Below are 23,849 nucleotides of genomic sequence, written 5' to 3' on the forward strand. Positions count from 1 at the left end.
TACAGCTTTGATCACAGAAATAAATTACAGTTTAACAGATATTCACATAGAAAACAGCTATTTAAAATTTTAATAATATTTCTCATTTTTACTGTATCTTTAATACTTAGACATACTTAGACACAGACTCAAAAAACAATTACAGAACAACATGATAAAGCTGCCTTGTGTGTATGTGTGTTTGTGTGTGTATGTGTGTGCGTGCGTGTGTGCGTGTGTGTGTGTATGTGCGTGTGTGTGTATGTGTGTGTGTATGTGTGTGCGTGCGTGTGTGTGTGCGCGTGTGTGTGTGTGCGTGCGTGTGCGTGAGTGAGTGTGTGTGTTCACTGTGTGCGTGAGTGAGTGTGTGTGTTCACTGTGTGCGTGCGTGTGCGTGAGTGAGTGTGTGTGTTCACTGTGTGCGTGCGTGCGTGCGTGTGCGTGAGTGAGTGTGTGTGTTCACTGTGTGCGTGAGTGAGTGTGTGTGTTCACTGTGTGCGTGCGTGTGCGTGAGTGAGTGTGTGTGTTCACTGTGTGCGTGCGTGCGTGCGTGTGCGTGAGTGAGTGTGTGTGTTCACTGTGTGCGTGAGTGAGTGTGTGTGTTCACTGTGTGCGTGCGTGTGCGTGAGTGAGTGTGTGTGTTCACTGTGTGCGTGCGTGCGTGCGTGTGCGTGAGTGAGTGTGTGTGTTCACTGTGTGCGTGAGTGAGTGTGTGTGTTCACTGTGTGCGTGCGTGTGCGTGAGTGAGTGTGTGTGTTCACTGTGTGCGTGCGTGCGTGCGTGTGCGTGAGTGAGTGTGTGTGTTCACTGTGTGCGTGAGTGAGTGTGTGTGTTCACTGTGTGCGTGCGTGTGCGTGAGTGAGTGTGTGTGTTCACTGTGTGCGTGCGTGCGTGCGTGTGCGTGAGTGAGTGTGTGTGTTCACTGTGTGCGTGAGTGAGTGTGTGTGTTCACTGTGTGCGTGCGTGTGCGTGAGTGAGTGTGTGTGTTCACTGTGTGCGTGCGTGCGTGCGTGTGCGTGAGTGAGTGTGTGTGTTCACTGTGTGCGTGAGTGAGTGTGTGTGTTCACTGTGTGCGTGCGTGTGCGTGAGTGAGTGTGTGTGTTCACTGTGTGCGTGCGTGCGTGCGTGTGCGTGAGTGAGTGTGTGTGTTCACTGTGTGCGTGAGTGAGTGTGTGTGTTCACTGTGTGCGTGCGTGTGCGTGAGTGAGTGTGTGTGTTCACTGTGTGCGTGCGTGCGTGCGTGTGCGTGAGTGAGTGTGTGTGTTCACTGTGTGCGTGAGTGAGTGTGTGTGTTCACTGTGTGCGTGCGTGTGCGTGAGTGAGTGTGTGTGTTCACTGTGTGCGTGCGTGCGTGCGTGTGCGTGAGTGAGTGTGTGTGTTCACTGTGTGCGTGAGTGAGTGTGTGTGTTCACTGTGTGCGTGCGTGTGCGTGAGTGAGTGTGTGTGTTCACTGTGTGCGTGCGTGCGTGCGTGTGCGTGAGTGAGTGTGTGTGTTCACTGTGTGCGTGAGTGAGTGTGTGTGTTCACTGTGTGCGTGCGTGTGCGTGAGTGAGTGTGTGTGTTCACTGTGTGCGTGTCCAACTCCAAAGAGGGCTTTTTTCTCCATCTGTCTGTCTGTCTCTCACTCTTTCCATCCACCGCACTGCATTCCTGCGCAATAGAGAGCAGCTCCGAGACTCTCTGCAGTTTTAAGGGCAATTTCGCATTCGGTTCGGCAAACTGAGCGGCTCCCTGCACCCTATTCAGCTCTGATGCTGTCTCCAACATCACAGAATACAAGAGAGCGAGTATGAGGATCACCGATGCTTCATATCTGACTCTGAATGTTTGTTTAGTTCAGGTGAAGTGCGTCTTTCTGTTTGACTAGCAACATGCGTCTGAAACACAGATTTCACTCAAATCTCATGCCTTTAGATGAACCAGTGGTCATGAAAATCTGAAAAGTAGGGTTTCTCATAACAAGAGTTTGACTGGTTAGCATGACCAGGTTAGTCTCCGTTGGTAGATACTGTTAGGTACCCAAAATGCATCTTTCTACATCGACAGCCTTTTAAACATAGCCATATATTGTGTCTAGGGCTGTGAATGGATCAAAAATGCACCTAATTAGCCTCACAGTTAGCTGTGATTAATCACAATTAATCATGCTAGGTGCATTATTAATTGTGATTAATTAAAATTGAAAATGATGGAAACACACTACTGTATAAAAGTTTGGGGTCTGAAAGATTTGTTTTTTTTAAGTCACTTCTGCTCACCAAGGCTGCATTTATTTGATCAAAAATACAGTAAAAACAGTGCATATATGTCTTAGTGTTTCAAAAAAAAATTAAAGCAACTTTAACATTGTGTTTCATCTTGGAATTTCAAATGAAGTATTGAGGCACAAGTGGAAGTCAACAAGACTCTTCTTTACAATATGGTGATTTTACTGTGCAGCGGCTCATTGCGGTGTTGTTTTGTTGTTGTAAACAGCTCAGCTCACCTTAATAACAAGTTTGAAACACGTTCAGCTCTATAATCTCACATTTCTTCGTTGCATATGCAAATAACATAAAGCAGTCCGGCTCACTAATTAAAAACCTGGCACATTTCTACCATTGCACAGTATATATAGTCAAAACCGCCCACTCAGTGTGTGTGTGTGTGTGTGTGTGTGTTCAACAGGTAAGCAGATCTATATATCAAATAGATCCATCTGTTTAGCAAGGCAACACTGAACCTTTTATGACCTATTTAGCACATTCAGCCGTAAAATTCATACGCATATGAAAATCTAAACATTCGCCCTCAGGCTCTTGAATTGTGTCTCTCTGCCGACGTCGTTTATTGGCAAGAAGCGAGCGATTCCTGCTGATCTCCATAAATCATTTTTCAAGTAGGCCCTCCTGAGCTGCCTCCTCTATATGAATGGATTTAAGGAATATTTAATTGTTTTTGTTATGATCCAGAGGGCCGCGTTTACACACAACTCTAATCGCTCGGCGATGACATCATATGATCTGTTGACAAGCCTCTCCCGCTGGGTTCTGAACGAGTGATGTCATAATGGGTTTCCATGGCAACCGCGGGCCAATGAGAGCCAGGCGTTTTCGAACGAGACAAGCAGCGCACAGGTGCTCCGTAAGTCTCGCCGCAAATGGAGGCTACAAAAATCAATTTAAGTTGACATTTGGATGTGAAACGTGTATTTAGTGGTTATTGAAATTGTAAATATCAGTCAGAGCAAACAGCCGCTCTCCGCGGTGCTGTAAAATCTCACTCCGTCGGAAAGCGGGCGGAAGATCAGCCCATGGCCCATTAAAGCGAGAGCGCTGGAGAGAAATGAACACGTGTGTAGCTAATACTAATGTATTACAGCAAAGCTAACACACACACACACACACACTGGGTCACACTTAAAAACAGTGTTAATGTTGACTGCATTTATGATGTTATATATATATATATATATATATATATATATATGAAGAGTTTGGTTCCAAAACGCTATAAATCCGTTTTGATTAATTTGAGTAAAAATGTGTTTTCTTTACCAAGAAAGTGGCAAGATGAAAACATTTAATAATTTGAGCAATGTCAAATTTTGCTGAATTATAATTGCATATTTGTCTGTCACTCTTGGAGAATTTGGCTTTTTTTTTTTTGCTTCTCTATATGATTATTGGCCGAGTTCTGAAATGGGTGGGACTTTGCAAATAAATAGGTGATAATTAAATTAAATTTGTTGTTGTTGTTTTTTTTCATTTGCAAATATTGTTAAAATGCAGTTCTTAATTAATCTTACCGCACATCTTGCCATAACTGATAAATTACATCTAAGTAACTGTGATCAGACACAGGTCTCTGTGTTTTGAATCGTAATTGTTCGTAATCCTCCAGAGATGTTGCACGTAAGCAGTTTTACCTCGCCGTCGCAGTAATAATATCTGCGCAGCACAAACCTCAGGGTTTAGTCTCATTGCACTCCGCTTGAAAATATCAGTTTTAGTGGCAGTGGGAAAATTGCTTCAGCGTAATTGAATTTGATGGGGGTTTATTCCTCGGCCATCTCGCTCGCACTCTAAATTTTAAGCGATCCTGTCAGGTACTGTACGTCTGCTAAACGGGTCCCTGGTGGTTTCAGTGGCGCTGTAATTCATTGCCGTCGTCTGGCAGACTCTGCACTCGTCCCTGCTGCTAAACCTGCTGAACTTCAGCGAGTCGCAGGAGCTGATCGTGACCTCTGACACATGATGCTCTTAAACCAGTGCTGAAGAGCCAATGCATATGAGCCCAATTAAATACTAGCGTATTACTTAATGAATACGGCACATCATATGCTAAAAACAGGTAACAATAAATGTTTCATACTGTAGTATGCATGTGGTTATAACACGTTATTTATTTATGCATTTTCAAATTAATTTTGTCTAAAAATGACTGTCCCATTGACTGCCAAGTAACTTACACTGTCAAGGTCCAGAAAAGTATGACATTTTTGCATGCTTGCGTTCAGCGGATATTCTCCAAAATATCTTAAATTGTGTTCCGAAGACGAACGAAGCTTTTACGGGTTTGGAACGACATGAGGGTAAGTGATTAATGACAACATTTTCATTTTGGGGTGGAGGATCCCTTTAAATCAACACTGAAATAAACTGAGTTGTCTTTTTAGAGCTGCTTTAAAGCTGAATTTGTTTCATAATTAAAGAACTTTGCAATATTAATACTGTAATTTTCTTATTTATTAATGTGAATTTGCTATGGAACTCTATTGAATGAAGCACTATAGAAAGAAATAAATAGACTGTTATAAACTGCATGTTTACACACATGGAGTAGATTATTCAGAAAATTCACAATATATAAATACTGTATGCATGCATACTTTGAAAATACACACTGTATACTGCAGAAATAGTATGAGAAGTGTGTTCGTAAAAAGCTGTGCTTTTTAAAGACTGCGAGTGACACAAATCAGAAATCGTGACTGACAGGTCATTATCAGCTCGATGGCGGCGTTCGTGTGTGTGTAAGAGTTTGCGTGAGTCTCTCGTGGAGAAATTCACAGAAATTTCCGCTCAGCCTCTGGGAATTTGCATCCTCGTGTCTGTTGCCGCATCTCCTTTAATTGGACTTGGTTTGACAAGCACATATGGTAATTTATGCCACTGTGACTTTGTGATTCAAGTCGTTTCATTCTGTGCATGTTTTCAGCCGTATGCATGTATGTGTCTATGTGTGTGTGCGTGTGTGTGTGTGTGTGTGTGTGTGTGTGTGTGAGTGTGAGTGTGTGTGTGTGTGTGTGCTAGCAGCATTGGGGGGAGTTTGAAGTTTCATTGGCCGTCCTTTGTAAGCGTCCAGCTTCGGCCTATTTTAGAGTTTCTGACTCTTAATAGTGAATGAGTGAGTGGTTTGGACATTAAATATGCAAGCAATACTTCTGTTAGGGGATCTTTTATGTTTCCTAGGCTGAATTTTACTTATTTGCTTACTTTTATGGGTAACACTTAAAGCCTTTCTAAATAATACAGTTTAAATGTAGCTTTAATGCATTAATTATTCCTTGTAATGCACCTTATAATGCATTGTATGATCTTAAGAATAATTATAACCAGAGTTATAATACATAAAAATACTTATCTATTCATTGTTACACCTTTAGAAAATATAGTGCGTTAAAACAAATGAAAAACAAATTTTCAAAAATTATAATGCATTTTAACTTTGGTTACAATTATATAATGCGTTATGACATACATTATCAATACCTTTATTATGCATTATTCATAAAGGCTTTAAGTAAAGTGTTACCCTTTTATGTTTCCAATGCTGATTTTACTTACTCACTTACTTACTTAATGTACTTACTTTTGTTTCTATATGCTAATTTTTACTTACTTTTATTTTTTTCTAGGCTGATTTTACTTATTTTTATGTTTTCTAGGCTGATTTTTACTTTATTTTTTTTTACTATAAATGTATTTATTTTATTTGTTTACCATTTCTAATAATAAAAAAATAGCTATTAGGATTATAATAGCTTTAAAATGTATTGTGTTTATAATGTATTGTTTAACTTTAATTGCCCTTTTCCACATTTTCTATAATATGTATAAAACGTGGTAAAATCAGGGAAGTTTTACTTTTTATTTTAAGTTAATTTGGTATTTATGTGCATTATTTTTTGTGCATTATTGCTGTTGTTACCATCACACTAAACATTTGAGATAAAAATGTTTTTTAAAAACAAAAACACAATTACATTTGGCATGTGATAAAGTAGCAGATCTCTGCCAGAACAGCACAAGGACAGATTTAAGTTAAGGTTGATTTTACAGGGGCTTTATTGGGTTTCATTATCAGTATTTGAGAGTTTTCAATTCAGAAACAATCGAGTTCAAATTAGAATTGTGTGCGGTGTGAACGAGGCCTCTGAGATGCAGCTTGAGTGCTTGTCTAAACGCAGAGCTTTAGTGAAGACGGCAGACAGTTTGATCAGATGAAGCAGCCACACCAGCGTTTGATAGAGCGTCTTATTTAAATGTAAAACATTTCTTTCTCATGCATTACCATTCCTTTCACTCTCTGCTCTTCTAAACAAAGAGGAGCATCTCTTTTTCAAATCAGTTCTCCCTGCGCTCGCTCTTCACACTCGGAGCGCCATGTTTGTTTAATGAGAGTGTGTGTTTGAATTGCAAACCCTCTCTCTGTGCAATTATGAATGCAGTCATTTCATACTACAAGACATTTAATTGAAGTTTAGAGGTGCGCTGCTAAAACAGGTGAAGGGACATGTATAATTGCTGAAGATCAAGAGCAATACTTATGAAACCTTATGAGCAATACTTATGAAATACTTGTGAATATGTGCCTTGCTATATTTCACACAAGACGTATATAGGAAATTATAATTTGCATTCATAAAGCCTGGTTTAGAACTATAAGTGTTTTTTGCTCAACAGTCAAGCGCACTTCATCCTCAAATTCTCAGTACTATAATGCAAAACATGGATATTTTATTTAAATTGTAATATATTACAACACGCGAGAGTGTCTTGAACTTTCCTAATTTGTGCTGAAAAAAATCATAATAATAATTACAGCGTCGCAAATATACACTGAATTGTCACTCAGAAATTGCTAGTAAATTTCACAGTTACAAAAGTGGCAAGTAACATTGAATTAAACATGAAATTATAAAGAAGAAAGACTGAAAAACTATTTTCCATGGTTATTACAGTTAACTAAAACTAAAACTGAAACCAAAACAATAAATAAATAAATAAATAAATAAAACAATAAATAAATAATAAATAAATAAATAAGTAAAAGTTGTTACTTGAAATAAAATAAACATTAACAAAAATAAAATAAAATATAAAAAACTGGCAACATTTCTCGTGTTAATTAAGATTAATTAATTAATTAATTAAAGCTGAAATAAATATTTATAAAACAATATATATATACTGTATGAAAAACAAAACAAACAAAAAAAAACTACTAAAAATTACAAAAACACAACAAAATTACTAAAACTTTAACTAAAATTAAAATGAAAACGGAAACCCTAAAAATAAAAACTATTTCAAAATATTAATGAAAACTATACAAAAATAACACTCTTGTTGTCTTTTAAAATGTACTCTAATAATCTCTAAAAAATAATTTAGGCTGGTGAATCTCTGCTCTGTCCAATGCAGAACACAAATAAATGCTCTCAAATAGTTTTGGCGTGTGGGAATGAAATCTGGAAACAAATATGTGTCACAAAATGCTGTAATGTTGTGCAAATTGTTGGTGTGGTGTGTTTGGGAATTACTATAATTTTAAGGGAAACGGTCTTGTAATATGTTTTCATTTTATGTAACACTATGTCTATGTATTTGTGTGTGTGTGTGTGTAGGTGTGTGCTTGCACAACATAGGCTCGCTTTATTATTTTTGGAGCACATCGCAGCATGAGTCTAGTCTGCCGCGGCCAGAGATGCATTAGACACTAAAGTGCACATATATGCATATGTGTGTGTGTGCATTTGGCTGCGGTTCGGAGGTGTTTGGCAGTCAGACGGTTGGAAGGCAGGAGACGGTGATCAGTCACTCAGCAGGGAAATATAATGAATGGAAGTAGATGAAGACACACACACAAACCCTTTTAGGGTGTATTGTGTAGGATTGAGATTTAAATGTTATATTGTAGAGTTATGGGTGAGGGTTATTGTGTTGGGATAAGATTTATCATGTAGGCTTAGAGTTTAAGCTCATTTGAGTTTTTTGTAGTTAAGGTGGAGGCACTAGCGTGTATGGATGCCCTTGCTTAAAAGACGTGCACTTAATTAATTGATATTACTCAGTACTTAAATGCATAATTACACTGTAACAAGGACACCCACTTAAGTGTAACCAAGTATTTTAAGATTTGTATTATATGTACTTGCAGATAATATAATATTAATAAATTAAACGGCCACTTAAGTGGCTTAAAGAGAACATTTATTTTCCGCTAATTTGAAAAATTATCTGGTTTATGAAGCAATACCAAATATAATTTTTTTAATGTGTTTATCTTAAATAATTGCTCTGTATACATTACTAACTGAGGCAGTTTATTTTTATTTATTCATTTTTTGTTGCTGTTCTTTTTTTCTTTGTGTTTAACAAAACTTTAAAACCATAAGTAAAATAATAAAAAAAGCAACTTAGAGACACTTTCACGACTGTTTTCTGAACACACTTAAGTAAATTTTTTACAACCCAGTCTCATAAAAATACGTACCTCTGGGTACTTTTCTGCAACACCGTTTTTATGTACCTTACTGCACGTTTCGCCGCAGTTTCAAAGAGAAATGTCCACTGAGTGGCGCTAAAACACAGGTTAAACTTGGCACGTTTTTATTACGTTGATATAGGTACGTATTGCTGTGTTCTTATTACGTTGCTTCCGGTATGTATTGCGGCCAACCGTGTCATTTGAACTTATTTATATGCAGATTTGCACCGTTTTGTTGAACCGTAGTTACACGAGATTCGAACCGGAGCTCCTCGCCTCTCAAGTACGTCTCCGTGCTCCGTGAGCTACTGAATAAACCTACCATCGTTGAAAACCCATTGATATGAAGCTGGATATGTGCGGTGCTAACGTTCAAAAGCATCAGTTTTCAAATCTCCCAGCATATTAAAATTGTTTTGAAGTCATAACATGATATTCTTCAAGTAATTGTGCGAAAATTACGCTTTATTAATCGAAACTCTGTAAATGTGTGTGAAAAGGAATAAAAGGTGTCGGAGTTTTACTGCCTCTAGTGTTCATTTATTTTGCAAACTGCAGTGGTATGTACTTATTGGTACGTATTTCGCATCTCGCGAAAATGTGCCCCTGGGTACGTTTTTGCCATGAGACCAGGTTGATTTTTTAAAAAGTTCACTTTGTGATAATGTCAAATTAAAAATTTCACTTGAACATACATTTTAACTCTTTTTTTTTTTTTTTGTCGTACTTCAAATCTTAAATGAACCTATTTTTTTAAAACTGTGATTGCAGATATAAAATTAAAAGGCAAGTTAAGTGTACTTGAAGAGACAGTTGTGCAGAAGTGACTTTTTAAAAGTATTTTAAATTATAAAATTCTTAAAAATTTTAAATCATTGTGTTTTAATAATCTTTTGTCGTGATTTGATGTGTTTACTGACTTACTAAAGCACATGTAAAGTTCATAATTAATTTTATAATTTTAATAGTGTTATTCAGTTTACATTTAAAGTGAATATATTTAAAATGCACTAAATTTCAACTTCATCATTACAAATGTGTAATCACAAATATATTTAAACACCACATACAATTATTTCTAGAAATGACATTAAAGTATGTTTTAATTTATCATAAAGGCCTGTCAGTACATTCAGCAGAACTTTAACCATATTCCAAAGACAATTTCATTATGATATTATATTACATATAAAGATGTATTTAAGTCCTACTCATGTCGGTCAAAAACACTCTGAAGTTCAGCTAATTGCATTTAAAATACATTTAAGTAAACTATAATACATTTTCATTTAAGTGCAATTAACATTCACTTAAGTGTCTGAAAACATTACATTATATTCTTTTAAAGCATTATTTTTACTCTTTTAAAAGTAGCTTTTTTTTTAAAGTGTGCTTTTCTTCACAAAGGTAAGGTTCAGGTTTATGGGTTGCTATATATTTGTGATATGTAGAAAAATATATATATAAGTGAAAAAAATATGAATATTTGCAAATACATTTAGGAGACAAATGTGTTTTTTCTCGTGAGGAATAAGATACAGAGTTATTGTGTAGATTTATGGTTTAGGCTTATAGGTTTAGACGTTTGGATTCAACAGTAGTGTGTTATTTGGTTCTTTTGCTTTGTGATAAATTCATTCGCAAACATCAATATCAAGTCAAGTCACCTTTCTTTTTATAGTGCTTTATACAATACAGATTGATTGTGTCAAAGCAGCTTTACAGTGTTAAACACGAAAATAGTTTGTCTGTCTCACACACGCACACGCACACACAGACACACAGACACACAGACACACACACACACAGACACACACACACACACACACACACACACACAGACAGACAGACACAGACACACACACACACACACACATTTGTATAGTTGTCTTGTAATGTGTCTGTCCTGTGTGTCCTCTGTGCCAAATTGAAAAATTACAAGCGATGGATTTCCACTCGGACATGAACAAACAGCTCTTAACGTCAACAAATCCAGGTGGCTGACATATCAGCACTCATATTTTCCTAAACATTATCAAGTGTGTGTGTGGTTATAGCCGGCGGACGCACTAACTGGCCCTTATTTAAATGTCAGCCGCTGACGGACCTGTGAGAGCAGCTTGACTTCAGCGCTTGCTTTCTGAATGTCCATCAGTGAGCGGCTTGTTTGTGTGGGCCTGCCCAGAGAAATACAAAGAAAAAGAAAAATCAGTTTCTTGTGACTTCAATGACTATAAACAAAGAAAAACACATTGATTTAATCAATTCAGAGAATTAAATTGAATTGGGTGAACTGAGAACATGTAGCAGCCATGCAACTGTACTTTATACAAAGCATGTTAGGGGATTGATTGATTGATTGATTGATTGATTGATTGATTGATTTGGTATATTTATTACGGCAGAGGCATTGTCTTTATCATATTTTTGATGTGAAGAATATTACACATTAATTAATTAATTAGTAAATAATTAAATATTTTATTTTATTTAATTAACTAATAAACATTTAATTAAAATATATAAATCATTATAATTTATAAATCTCAATTTCCAAAAATGGACCCTTATGACTGCATGGTTTTGTGGTCCAGGGTCACACTTGTGTTTATTGTGGACCCTGTGCTGGTGATTCTGAAGGTAAATGGGATATCCGCTCATAGCTTTGTCTGAGTGATTCAGTCGATGGGTGAAGACATCAGCAGACGAGGCTAAAGCAGAACATGACTATTCCCTTCCCAAATCCACAGTGATTTATTGACTGGCGTCTTTTGAAAACCAGCCCTGTTTTCAGGAGCAGAAAGCGGTTTGCTGCAGGTAACGAGTCGACGGTGGCTTGATAATTAGGATGTTTGCCGACACGTGACTGTGGCTTTAATCAATAGCGCGGCGTTCTGCCATTGATTTCTGTCATTCTCATTTCCTCACGTCCTGGAGATGTTTGCGTTTGAGTTTCAGAACATCGTTTGGAAAATGTCCCACCGGCGGCAGGCAAACGCACTTGTCCGTGTGGACTCAGAGGCCTGGGATCAGGGATTTGCAGTGTAATCCTCATTGTGCTGCTTAATTTACTCTAATCTAAAACAAATCCCCTCCATCCCGTGCTGAAACCTGATTAAATTCAGCGCTTGACCTCAGCTGACCCGCGCAAACAGGTAGCGTTTGTTTGTCGGACGGATTCTCTGAGGACGGATGGATTCTAAGCAGATTTGCTTCAATCCTCTTAAACTCTGAGGAATAATTCATTCATGTTGAGTTCAGCGTTTGGATGTGTATTTTCTTATGGGACGATCCTGCATCGTAACTGGCTGGACCTTGTGATCCCACTGGTTATTATGGGATGCAGTAGCTTTTAATGCGATGTCACGACAACATAACCGATCAGAATATTGAGCCGATACTTGCTCATTGGAAGATCATAAATAATTTAAAGTTTTCCAGTTTTACATACTCTATAATGACAGCTGATATATATTTTTTTTTTAATATGTGACCCTGGAGCACAAAACCAGTCATAAGGGTCCATTTTTTTAAATTGAGATTTATACATAAAAAGCTGAATAAATAAGCTTTCCATTGATGTATGGTTTGTTAGGATAGGACAATATTTGGCTGAGATACAACTATTTGAAAATCTGGAATCTGAGGGTGCAAAAAAATCTAAATATTGAGAAAATCGCCTGCCTAGTTGTTCAAATGAAGTTCTTAGCAATGCATATTACTAATCAAAAATGAAGTTTTGATATATTTACAGTAGGAAACTTACAAAATATCTTCATGGAACATGAGCTTTACTTAATATCCTAATGATTTTTAGGTCAATAATTTTGACCCATACAATGTATTTTTGGCTATTGCTAAAAATATACCCAAGCGACTTAAGACTGGTTTTGTGGTCCAGGGTCACATTTGTTCATTTTCCATTTAATTTTTATTAAAAGAAAATGTAGAAAGTTTAGTATGTAAAATATTTGTACTTATATTTATATCTGTAAATATTTGTATAATCATATGCAGTGGAAAACTGATAAAAAAAATTTTTAATTAAATGTTAAAAATGTATTTTTTTTATTTTTTTTAATTTTTTTTATTTATTTGTCTAATATATTTGTTATCTGCCTCAAAAACATTAACATTGGTTATCATAGCAGTGCGTATTTTTTATTTCTCTTAAATTAATTGCATTTTATTTCGGCTAATATATTGTTTGCCTTAAAAATACATATTAGATCATCCCTATTGAGAACTGTATGATAGTCATTTCTAGCTATTTTTTTAGAATGGAGAGGTGAAAATCACAGTAAACAACACTGTTTATGCAGGTCAGCTATCTTTCTGTGGTTAATGTACATCACTGTGGATAGGATGAGTCAGGGGCTGTGGATCAGTGTTGTTCGAATTGATGGCATAAAAGAAAAATCTATAATTTGAACCCATACAATGTATTTTTGGCTATTGCTACAAATATACCCCAGCGACTTAACACTGCTTTTGTGCTCCAGGGTCACAGTTATGTATTTTATATGTGATGTTAAATAATTATTTATTATACTATTATACTATTATTTTATTTTTTGCATATTTTATATTAGTTGTATTAATTATATTAATTGTATATTTTATATTATTTTTATATTTAATTTTTCAAATTTGTCATTTATTTTTTATATATGTATGCATGATATATTACATAATCATGATTTTTTTTTTACATTTTTTTTTTTTTTTGCACATTTTTATTTTATAATAACATACATTTCTAAGGTTTATTATTACACATTTTAAATGCAAATTTCAGTCTATAGTTGTCTTGTAAGGTTATGGTTTGGTTTAATTATACTATATGTATTTTTTTAATGTTTGTCATATATGATCTATTACAGAATGTTTACTTTTTTATTGTTTTGCATATTTTACATTTGTTATATAATTATGTACATTTATCATGTTTATTTTTGTGGATTTTCAATCTAAATTTCCAGGAAGTTTTCTTGTAAGGTTATGGTTTGGTTTGTTAAATAATTATTTACACATTTTTAGCTTATTTTATATTATATAATTAAATATGCATATAGGTATAATGTTTATCACAAATTTCAAATCTAAAATTGCTGAAAATTATTTATTTATTTATTTATTTATTTAGTCATTTAGCAGACGCTTTTATCCAAAGCGACTTACAAATGAGGACAATAAAAGCAGTCAAAACTAACAAAAGAGCAACAATATATAAGTGCAAATGACAAGTCTCGGTTAGCCTAACAGCATAATAATAAAATTATGTTGTATACTGTGATGTAACATAGTTATTTAAACACACACACATACGCGCGCACACACACACACACACTCACACTCACACACACGCACACGCACACACACACACACACACACACACACACACTCACACACACACACTCACACTCACACTCACACACACACACACACACACATAGGCCTATATATGTATATTAAATGTTACATTTCAGAGAGTTTTCTTGTCAAGTTCTGGATTGGTTTATTTATAATCAGCTTTAAACAGTGTGCTGGGATTCCTTATTTAGACAGCTAAGTGTATTGCATTATAAAGTTATTACATTTTGATGAAAAAATATGAGTAGTGTGCATTGATAAATCACAATACAAGCAGAGATATTTATTAAGAAGTAAATAAGGTCAATTTTGACTTGATGTCATTTAAAGTATGCTTAAAATACAATTAAAGCATTAAATAAGTTGTGAGATGCCATTTAAATGCTGTATTACGGTTTTAAATACAATTTAAGGAAAAAAAAAATCCTTTCAGAAAATTACTAGTATAGTTTATGATAATTTACGGACATTTCATTCAACTTAAAAAAAATTCAAAATATGGGTAAAACACCTGTAATAATAATAATAATAATAATAATACTGTAAAATCCCTCATATCATTAGACTTTTCTTAGAGTTTAGATTTCGAAAGAAAATATTGGTGTAAAACTTTCTGTAAAAAATTCCTGTAAAACTGCTTGTTAAGGATTTTAGCATATTACTGTGTTGATACTACGGTATTCTGGATGGTTAATGGTAACTGTGGATGGTTCTGGGAAGTTATTTACTGGCCCAAATGATCTATGTGACATTCTGGTAATTGAACATGTGGTTCAGTCCCTCCAAAGTCAGATTTTTGTTTCTTTTATTGTCCAAAAATTGCAAATATAATGCATGTTTTGAGCTCAAACTGTGTAAGACTAAAGGTTATAAATGTCAGCGAACCTCTAAACCAGAGTATGAGCAATAGTAACACACCGCTAATGATCTTTATCCCATCTGTGTGTGTGTTTTCAGGTGTAATAACCGGACGCAGTGCGCCGTCGTGGCCGGACCGGATGCGTTTCCCGACCCCTGTCCTGGGACATACAAATACCTGGAAGTGCAGTATGAGTGCGTCCCGTACAGTACGTATCAACATGTCTGTCTGTGATTGGTCACCATAAACACCATCAGCATCTTTCTCTTTCAGCTCAATGGGAACGGCTGCCTGAGGACTGATTTATTCTTCTTTTTCCTGCAGTTAAAAGTCTCTCCTTCATTTGATCTCATCAGTTCCTATCTGCCGTGTGTGTGTGTGTGTGTGTGAGAGAGTGTGTGTGTGTCTGTGTTTGTGTGTGTCGCTGTTTACTCTGTTGGCTTTTCCTTACGTCAGTGCTCGTCTTTACTGATAAATGAACGCCAAGCTAGCGTTGCTGTTCAGTGAATTGAGTTTAATTGCTGCAGACTGAAGCTTCAGAGGAAACAATGACTGTTTCTCACTTCCTGAAACTTCCATACAACTGTTCAAAAGTGTAGGGTCAGTAAGATTTTTTTTGAAAGATATTAATGTTTTATCCAGCAAGGATGCATTCAATTGATCAAAAGTGACAGTAAAGACATTTATAATGTGACAAGAGATTTCTATTTCAAATAAATGCTGTTCTTTTACACTTTCTATTCATCTGTGAATCCTGAAAAATGAAAATGTGGGTTGAAATTTAACAGTCATTTAAAAATGTACAATAATAAAAGTTACTAGCTAAATAAAATACACTTAATTAAATAAATACATTTGTAAAAAAAAAAAAAAATACACAAAAATAAATAAAAAAAACATGCAATAATCATTTTTAAAATTTTTTTGTTGTTGTTATTTTTAACATTACTATTTTTAATAAAAAAAATAAAAAAATAAAACTTGGGCGGGGAAGATTTTCAGTGTGGCATGTACATCCTAATATTGTACATATGTTGACCGTAACACCATACATTAAAGTCTTTTCATCGCATAAAACTAGCAGGACTTCAGAAGGCATAGATTATAACTCGACTTTGATAGTAGTTTTGCCCTGTTTGCAGTTTTGATAGATGCCGTTCTGAACTGTTGTTGCATGAACACATCTGCAGGAAGATTCTACGAAAGTCTTTATGGAAGTTGTTTATGAAATGACGTGCCAGTAATTCAGAATGACAGAATGTTTACTTTTTGGTAAATGATCTTATGAATATCAAAGTGCCAATTAACAGAACACAAACGGGACGAGTCGTCTGATGGCTTGAGTCCTCAGAGTCTCACGTGTGTAATTTAATCGGCGTTATCCAGAGGACGTTTGAGAGAGCGTTTATTTGTCACTGTCAGAGCGCATTCACATGTGTTTAAGTGGGAGAGACACGTCGCCTGTTTATAATAATATTATCAGTGACAAATGCACCTCAGCGCATATTAAATCTGTCATTCTGCGGTCGCATGAAAGGAGAGCAAAGAAAGTGAGCGGAAGATCGGCTTAATGAAGAGAGGACCAGATAGTGGAGAAAAAAAAAATGAGATGAATGAACTCATTAATGGAGAGGGGAAAGGGGGCGGAGCTTGTAAACTCACAGCAGGATTACCTGGAAATACTCTAACGTTCTCCAAGGCTGCATTTATTTGATTAAAATATGGTAGAATCAGTGAAATAGTATTACAATTTAAAATTAAAGCTGCAAGCAGCGATGAACGGGCCCTCGCACCCGATTCTATGTGGATATGATTTCAAATGTAATTTATTCCTGTAATGCAATGCTGAATTTTCAGCAGTCTTCAGTGTGACATGAGAGAATGGGAGTGGGCGGAGCTCCTGAAATATAGTGGGCGGGGCATCGGATGTCAGGTGAAACTGAGGGCGGGGCTTGCTGAGCTCATTTAAATATACAGCAAAGGTGAACTTCTGGTCTTGGTTTGATCAAAGCTTCCCTCATCAAAGAAAGTCTAGAGAAATGCTGAAGTCAGGAAGGAATATTTGCAGGACAAATGTGAGATACAGAGTGAAACCCTTCTGTGTTTTGCTGTGGAGGACGGTGGCGGCGGGTATCATGTGTTTGACGTGTGTTAGTATTCACAGAGAAAGGCCACCGGTGAGTGTGTGACTGACAGCCGGCGTCTCTCTCTTTACACAAAACACACCGGGACAATGAAGGTGATTTTGTGTTCAGGCTGACCCTGAGTGATGGACACTGCTGTCGATGTCTGGAGCTCAGTGTGGCATTATTATGTAGTTCAGCTTTGACCTTGAATTCTTCTGCAGAGTTATTGAAACACACACACACACACACACACACACACACACCATCATCTCACTGTCTTTCAGATAATCAATACATGCACTCCTCTGTTGTTTCTGCTTAAATTGTATATATCAGAGTTTAATGGGGCAGAGCAGGCTGACATGTCCGCTTTATATATATTAACTGAAATATATTAAATATACAAAACTTAAATATTATATTATTTATGCTAATAAAATATATAAAACAAAACAAAATAAAATAAATGTTAACTGAAGTAAATAAAATATACAAAAACTTAAATATATAATTTAAGATAGTAAAAATATATAAAATAAAATGTTATTTGAAATAAAATTTTAAAAATACAATAGGTTAACTGAAATAAAAGAAATAATAAAATGTATTTACGTTTTTGCATAAGGTAGTAAAATATATAAAATAAAATATATGTTAACTGAAATAAATTAAATATACAAAAACATAAATATAGCATATTATTTAAGCTAGTTAAAATATATAAACTAAATATTAACTAAAATAAAATATACAAAATGTTAATAATGAAATAGTATTATGAAAAGTATAAAAAGTATTATGTAAGCTATTTTCCAAGGCAACATTTCTTAGTTTAGTTTATGTACTTTAATTTTATGCACTAAAATAGAAAAAAAAAAAAACGAATTAAAAAAAAATTATAATAATAAAAATAACGAACTAAAAAAAACAAAAAAAAAACAAATAAAAATGGCAAAAAAACAACAACACAAAATTAGTGAAATGTTAGCTAAAATTAAAATGGAAACATAAAGTATAATATATAAAATATAAAAATGATCCGAGCACGGAATCCAGTGGTTTGGTCATATCCTGCGACCCTCCGCTGTCATGGAGCTGCTGCTGTGCAACCAGTCAGTGCTTGTTAATTACCCTGATGCTGAACGGCCAGTTAATTGGTCTTGGCTGTATCTGGACGCCATCCTCTGTTGTTTCTGCTTAAATTGTATATATCAGAGTTTAATGGGGCAGAGCAGGCTGACATGTCCGCTTCTGACTATCGCTGCATCTGAATACTTCCCTACTATATAGCGCTGGGTAGTAACTGATTATTCACCATTTCTCCTAATTCTTCATGTTCATCTTTTAAATGGTCCTTTCTGAAATAGCCTACCACATTTGACCACTAGATTTACAAAAATCAATCTCAGAACACCATAGTAACTGCGTAGCAACGCCCTGCCAACCACCCAGAACACCCTAACAACCACATAACAGTGTCCTGGCAACCACCCTAAAGACTGATAACTGCTTAGCAACACACCTAAAAGCCCCTCAGAACACCTTAGCAATATAGTGATTCCTTGGCAACCACATAGCAATACCCTAGCGACCACGAGAACACCTTAACAACTGCATAGCAATGTCCTAACAAATGTAACTGCTTAGTAATCTAAAATCAGCTTAGTTATCTGAATAGCAATTCCCTGGCAACCACCTGGAGCACCCTAGCAACCACATGCCGATGCCATAGAAATCACATTAGTGTTGTAGCGGCGGCTTTTGCACCGGCAGCACCGCGCACAGTTGTTTTCACAGAATGTAGCTTTTCTGTTTTTCGGTTTCTTTGGTGAAATATGAAAACAGAAGCTGCTCCTCCAGTTCACAATAACGCAGCTTCTGCAGGAGCGAGGAGAGGCCATCCGTCCCAGCATGCATTGTGCTAGTTTTGTCTTTCGTCTGTCTGAACAGAGAGAACGGTTGTATGGATTCTGGCCGTTCTGAGGCCGGGAGAATGAGAGCTGATTGTTTTGCCAGGTTTTTTTTGCACCTGCGTCTTTCTCTGGCCGTAAGCAATCTTGCGTGCATAAGCTGATCTCACTCTGTGCTGTTTGCGTGTAATGTTCTGTCGTCCCGCCAGACGATTCGCCATCATCCGCTTTAACAAACAGCACCTGTGCTCAATCTGTGAGCACATGCTCGTTTACCTGTTGCAGGGTTATCAGGCGACCCGCCGTTTGCACAACACTGACTTGTTGTCACGGCAACGGGGCGCTGCTGATGCCCAATCAGAGCATGTGATTCAGAGTTATTATAGTTAACTGGAGATAAAAAAAAAAAAATATACAAAATGTTAATAATGAAATAGTATTATGAAAAGTATAAAAAGTATTATGTAAGCTATTTTCCAAGGCAACATTTCTTAGTTTAGTTTATGTACTTTAATTTTATGCACTAAAATAGAAAAAAAAAAAAACGAATTAAAAAAAAATTATAATAATAAAAATAACGAACTAAAAAAAACAAAAAAAAAACAAATAAAAATGGCAAAAAAACAACAACACAAAATTAGTGAAATGTTAGCTAAAATTAAAATGGAAACATAAAGTATAATATATAAAATATAAAAATGATCCGAGCACGGAATCCAGTGGTTTGGTCATATCCTGCGACCCTCCGCTGTCATGGAGCTGCTGCTGTGCAACCAGTCAGTGCTTGTTAATTACCCTGATGCTGAACGGCCAGTTAATTGGTCTTGGCTGTATCTGGACGCCATCAGGTGTTTATCATACGCAGGTGATTACAGGTATCGGAGCGGCTTTGAGTCCGATTAAAGCCAGAGCCAAGACATCGGCGTGTTCCTGGCCGTGTTCATCGGCCCTCCTGCGACCTGCCGAGAGGTTCAGAGGAGATTTGGAGAGATCAGAGCATCCAAATAAGCGTCCGCTGGGCTTTCGCCCGAAAATCACTGAATATAATGAATGTGGACAGCGCTGAAGCCCACCGCCGCCGCTGTGCTGGAAAACAGATTGTGCCCACAAGCAGCTCGTGGAAATCATCTCAATCTCCTTTCCAAACGGCTTGGCTCTTCTCGAAGCTTTTCGATCCAACCGTCCACAGAGGACTCCGAAAATATCAGTATCAGATTATGGATATGCGGAGACCGAAACCTTGTGGGTTTATTAATTTAGGTTGTTTTTGGGTCAGTAATTAAATCATCGAGGGCATAATGAGTCCCATGTTTCATCTGCTTGTCTGATTGTTGACCCCGAAGAGGAAATGTGTCCAGAACGGCAGCAGAGACAGTGTTCAGACACAAATAACTCGCTTCAAAACTACAATTGAGCAATTTGGTGTCCAGTTTTGTTCCCTCCTTAAAATGGTGCTTTTCGCCTCACCTCAGAGAAGCTGCTTGACTGTATTCAACTAGATACATAGATAGATAGATAGATAGATAGATAGATAGATAGATAGATGATGGATGATGGATGGATGGATGGATGGTAGATAGATAGATAGATAGATAGATAGATAGATGGATGGATGGATGGATGGATGATAGATAGATAGATAGATAGATAGATAGATAGATAGATAGATAGATAGATAGATAGAGGATGGATGGATGGATGGATGGATGGATAGATAGATAGATAGATTTATTTTCGTTTGTTTATTAAGGTAATTTAGAAAAATGTTTGGAGCATTTTTTTGTTTGTTAAACATTAGTTTTTGTTTTTTAATGTGACGACCAAGCGGTCAGCGGCAGACAGTGAGCTGATCACATGTTTGATAAATTTAGCCTTCTCAAATCAACGCTTGACTTGCCTACATTAAACATCCATAGATATAAAACACTTCAAGCATATCACAGTGTTATGTTAGTTTAAATGTTTAGCCTATCCGGCACGAACAGTGGAAACAACTTAAAATACTCCATCATTTTTGCTCATACAGATAATAGTAATACACCATTCGAAACTGTAAAGTCCACTTTTATTTGTGTGCACTCACATTATCAACAAAGCGTTGAAAACAAACAGGATGTGCTTTCTGCAGTCTCGGTCTCCGCTAACTCTGGAGCGCGCCACAAAAATGAACCGAAACTCATTTTATAAGCTACTTGCCTCACAGACATGAAAAACATATCTATAGAAAGCTTGAAATGTCTACTTTAAACTGAACCAATTCAAATTGAAAACAAAAACTAGCTCGTTATGTAATCTGTACGTTATGTAATTTTTCTCTGAAGGAGTCAGCATCATTAGCTTCATCTTTGCAGAGTCAGTTAATAAATAATTAAAATATCCCCTTGCCATTTTTCCCAACACATTCACAGCCATTAATACTTTTTCCAGTGCTTTGCAGCAAGCAGGGGCAGACTTAACCAATAAGCGAGGTAAGCGGCCGCTTAGGGCCCCATCTGATATTGGCGAAACATATTTGGCAAACGCTCCGGTGTGTATTTGTGTTCTGGAGAGTTCTGCAAGCTCGCGAATCCTCTCATTATAACAACATGTAGATACGATGTAAATAAGAGACTGATTGTGCAGTGCAGACAGCTTCATTGATGATCGCGATGAACTGAAGTGAGTGACAGCTTTCAGTGATTATAGAGGGAGCGCTCTTTCTAGGCTGTATAATCCTGTCCGACTGTCTCAGAACGGATATATTAACCTCAGAGAAGAAAGCATCGTGTTTCGTGTCATGAGTTTATTTGTCTTGATGTTTGAAAATGACTCGCTTGTGTGCTTTTCCTATGCGCACCGGCGTGAACTGCTGCGCTCTCATGCAAATGCACGACTGACTGGAGATTTTCGCTTAATAATAGATTACATTTTCGATTTGAACACTTGGAATACGGAACGAGTTGCATGGGATCATTTTATGACATCTGAATCCTTTTTTGTAAAAAGATTGAAGAAAGTTACAATTCATTAAACGGACAAGTGCAAGTTTTTTTATGTCTTCTTTTGTAATAAAAAAAATAAATAAAATAAAAATAAGGTAGCCTTATATGGCTTTAGAACAGCATCAGGTTGACTAATTATTTAACAGGCCTGAGCTATGACGTGAAAATTGGCCAGAAACTCGGCCCTAGGGATGTAAATAAGTCAGGCCCCGTCGGACTTGGGCTGAAATGCTGGGCTCTGAATGGGTGCCGTCAGAATGAGAGTCCAAACAGCTGATAAAAACATCACAATAATCCACACCACTCCAGTCCATCAGTTAACATCTGGAGAAGACAAATCCATCATTAAGATGTTTTTAACTTTAAACCATTGCTTCTGTCCAAAATATGAGCCAATAATCCATAATAACAATTCCTCCAGTGGTCTGGTCTGAATCAGGAGAGAAATCTGCACTGATCAAGCACCGTTTACAAGCCAAAACAGCTCTAAACAAATATGTGGCTGGATTTTGATGTGAGAGACAACATGAGACTTTTTCACTGGAGGAAGCGTTATTATGGACTATTGACTATGGAGTATTTTTACCAGAAGCAATAGTTTGAAGTTTAAAACTATTTTAAAGAAGTAGGCCTATGTAACGGAGGCCAGCGAGTAGGTGCTGTGCAGGTAAACCTCACTCCCCTGATCTCAAGAGACGCAGGCTGCAGTCTTTAACGTCCTTGTTGGTGCGTCCGCCTACCATGCCGGAGACCCGGGTTCGAGACCCACTCGGAACGAGAACGAGGTGCGGCGGTGAGGACCCGGGAGAGAGGGGTTACACCTACACTTATTTTGATGTGTTGACTAACATACTAAAGCACATGTACAGCACCTGATTATCATTTTAACTGTTGTGTGTTGTTCAATATTACATTTAAAATTAATATAATTCAATTTTTAAATACATGACATACAAGTTTCAACAGAACTGACGTTAAAGGATATTTTGGTTTATCATGAATGCTTGTCAGTACATTCAGCATTACTTTAACTGTATTTCAATAGACAATAGAAGTAATGCAATAGAAGTCGTCAAAAATCACTCTAAAGTTCAGCTAATTGATTTTAATATAAATTTAAACTCTAATACATTTTAATTTAGTATAAAACCACTCCAAAAGTGCGTTCCTGCTAATACTAACGTTTGCGTTCTCATCCGCTCCAGATCTTCCTGCTGCAGTCGTTCTCTATAGTTCATGTTTGTGTGTTTGACTTTGTAAAGAGCTGGTGTCAAGCGTTAATTGTTGATCCTGCAGTTGGGTGGAAATCACAGTCCCAAAGCACTTAATTTCCCTTTAACACGCGCACTCACAAACCCTCCAGACGCACTGCAGCAATCAAACACAATCACCACCGTCACCACAGCCATTCATTTAGAGATTTGCAGTCAGGCCTCGTGTGTCTGAGACGGGTGGATCTCACCAAACGTCTGGGTCACGTTTCAGAACAAAATAAGAGTAAAACACAAATGACATTATGCGTCAGGCGGATGCTTCATCTGAAGCTACGTACACAGCCATTCAAGGTACATTTTCAGTTTGTGTGGGTGGAAATAAAACCATGACCTTGTTGTCGTCAGCGTCAAGTTCTTTCATTTGAGTCACAGGAATGAAAAATCATGGACAAAAGCGTGAAAAAGCCCTCCATATATCACAATCTGTTCAAATGTTTTGCTTTTAAGATTTTTTTTTTAATGATGCCTGTCCTTTTGATTACAATTTGCATCAAATATTTAAATACATTTTTTGTGTTTACTTTAAATCAGCATACTGTAAAAAAAGGCTATACACGTACATAACAACAACAACAACAACAATAATAATAATA

The 23,849-nt window shown here is 36.6% G+C and overlaps 1 protein-coding gene across 1 annotated transcript in view; it reads left to right on the forward strand.

The window, feature by feature from the left end:
* LOC107749000 (adhesion G protein-coupled receptor L3) overlaps nucleotides 1-23,849 on the forward strand; it is a 170,676-nt gene that overhangs the window by 23,487 nt on the left and 123,340 nt on the right. Inside the window, exon 2 of the mRNA XM_016564038.1 lies at nucleotides 15,064-15,173. Within this exon, the coding sequence (XP_016419524.1) occupies nucleotides 15,064-15,173 (110 nt within the window). The remainder of the gene's footprint in view (nucleotides 1-15,063; nucleotides 15,174-23,849) is intronic.

Source organism: Sinocyclocheilus rhinocerous, unplaced genomic scaffold (assembly GCF_001515625.1).
Source record: "Sinocyclocheilus rhinocerous isolate Xijiao unplaced genomic scaffold, SAMN03320098_v1.1 scaffold680, whole genome shotgun sequence".
NCBI lineage: Eukaryota > Metazoa > Chordata > Actinopteri > Cypriniformes > Cyprinidae > Sinocyclocheilus > Sinocyclocheilus rhinocerous.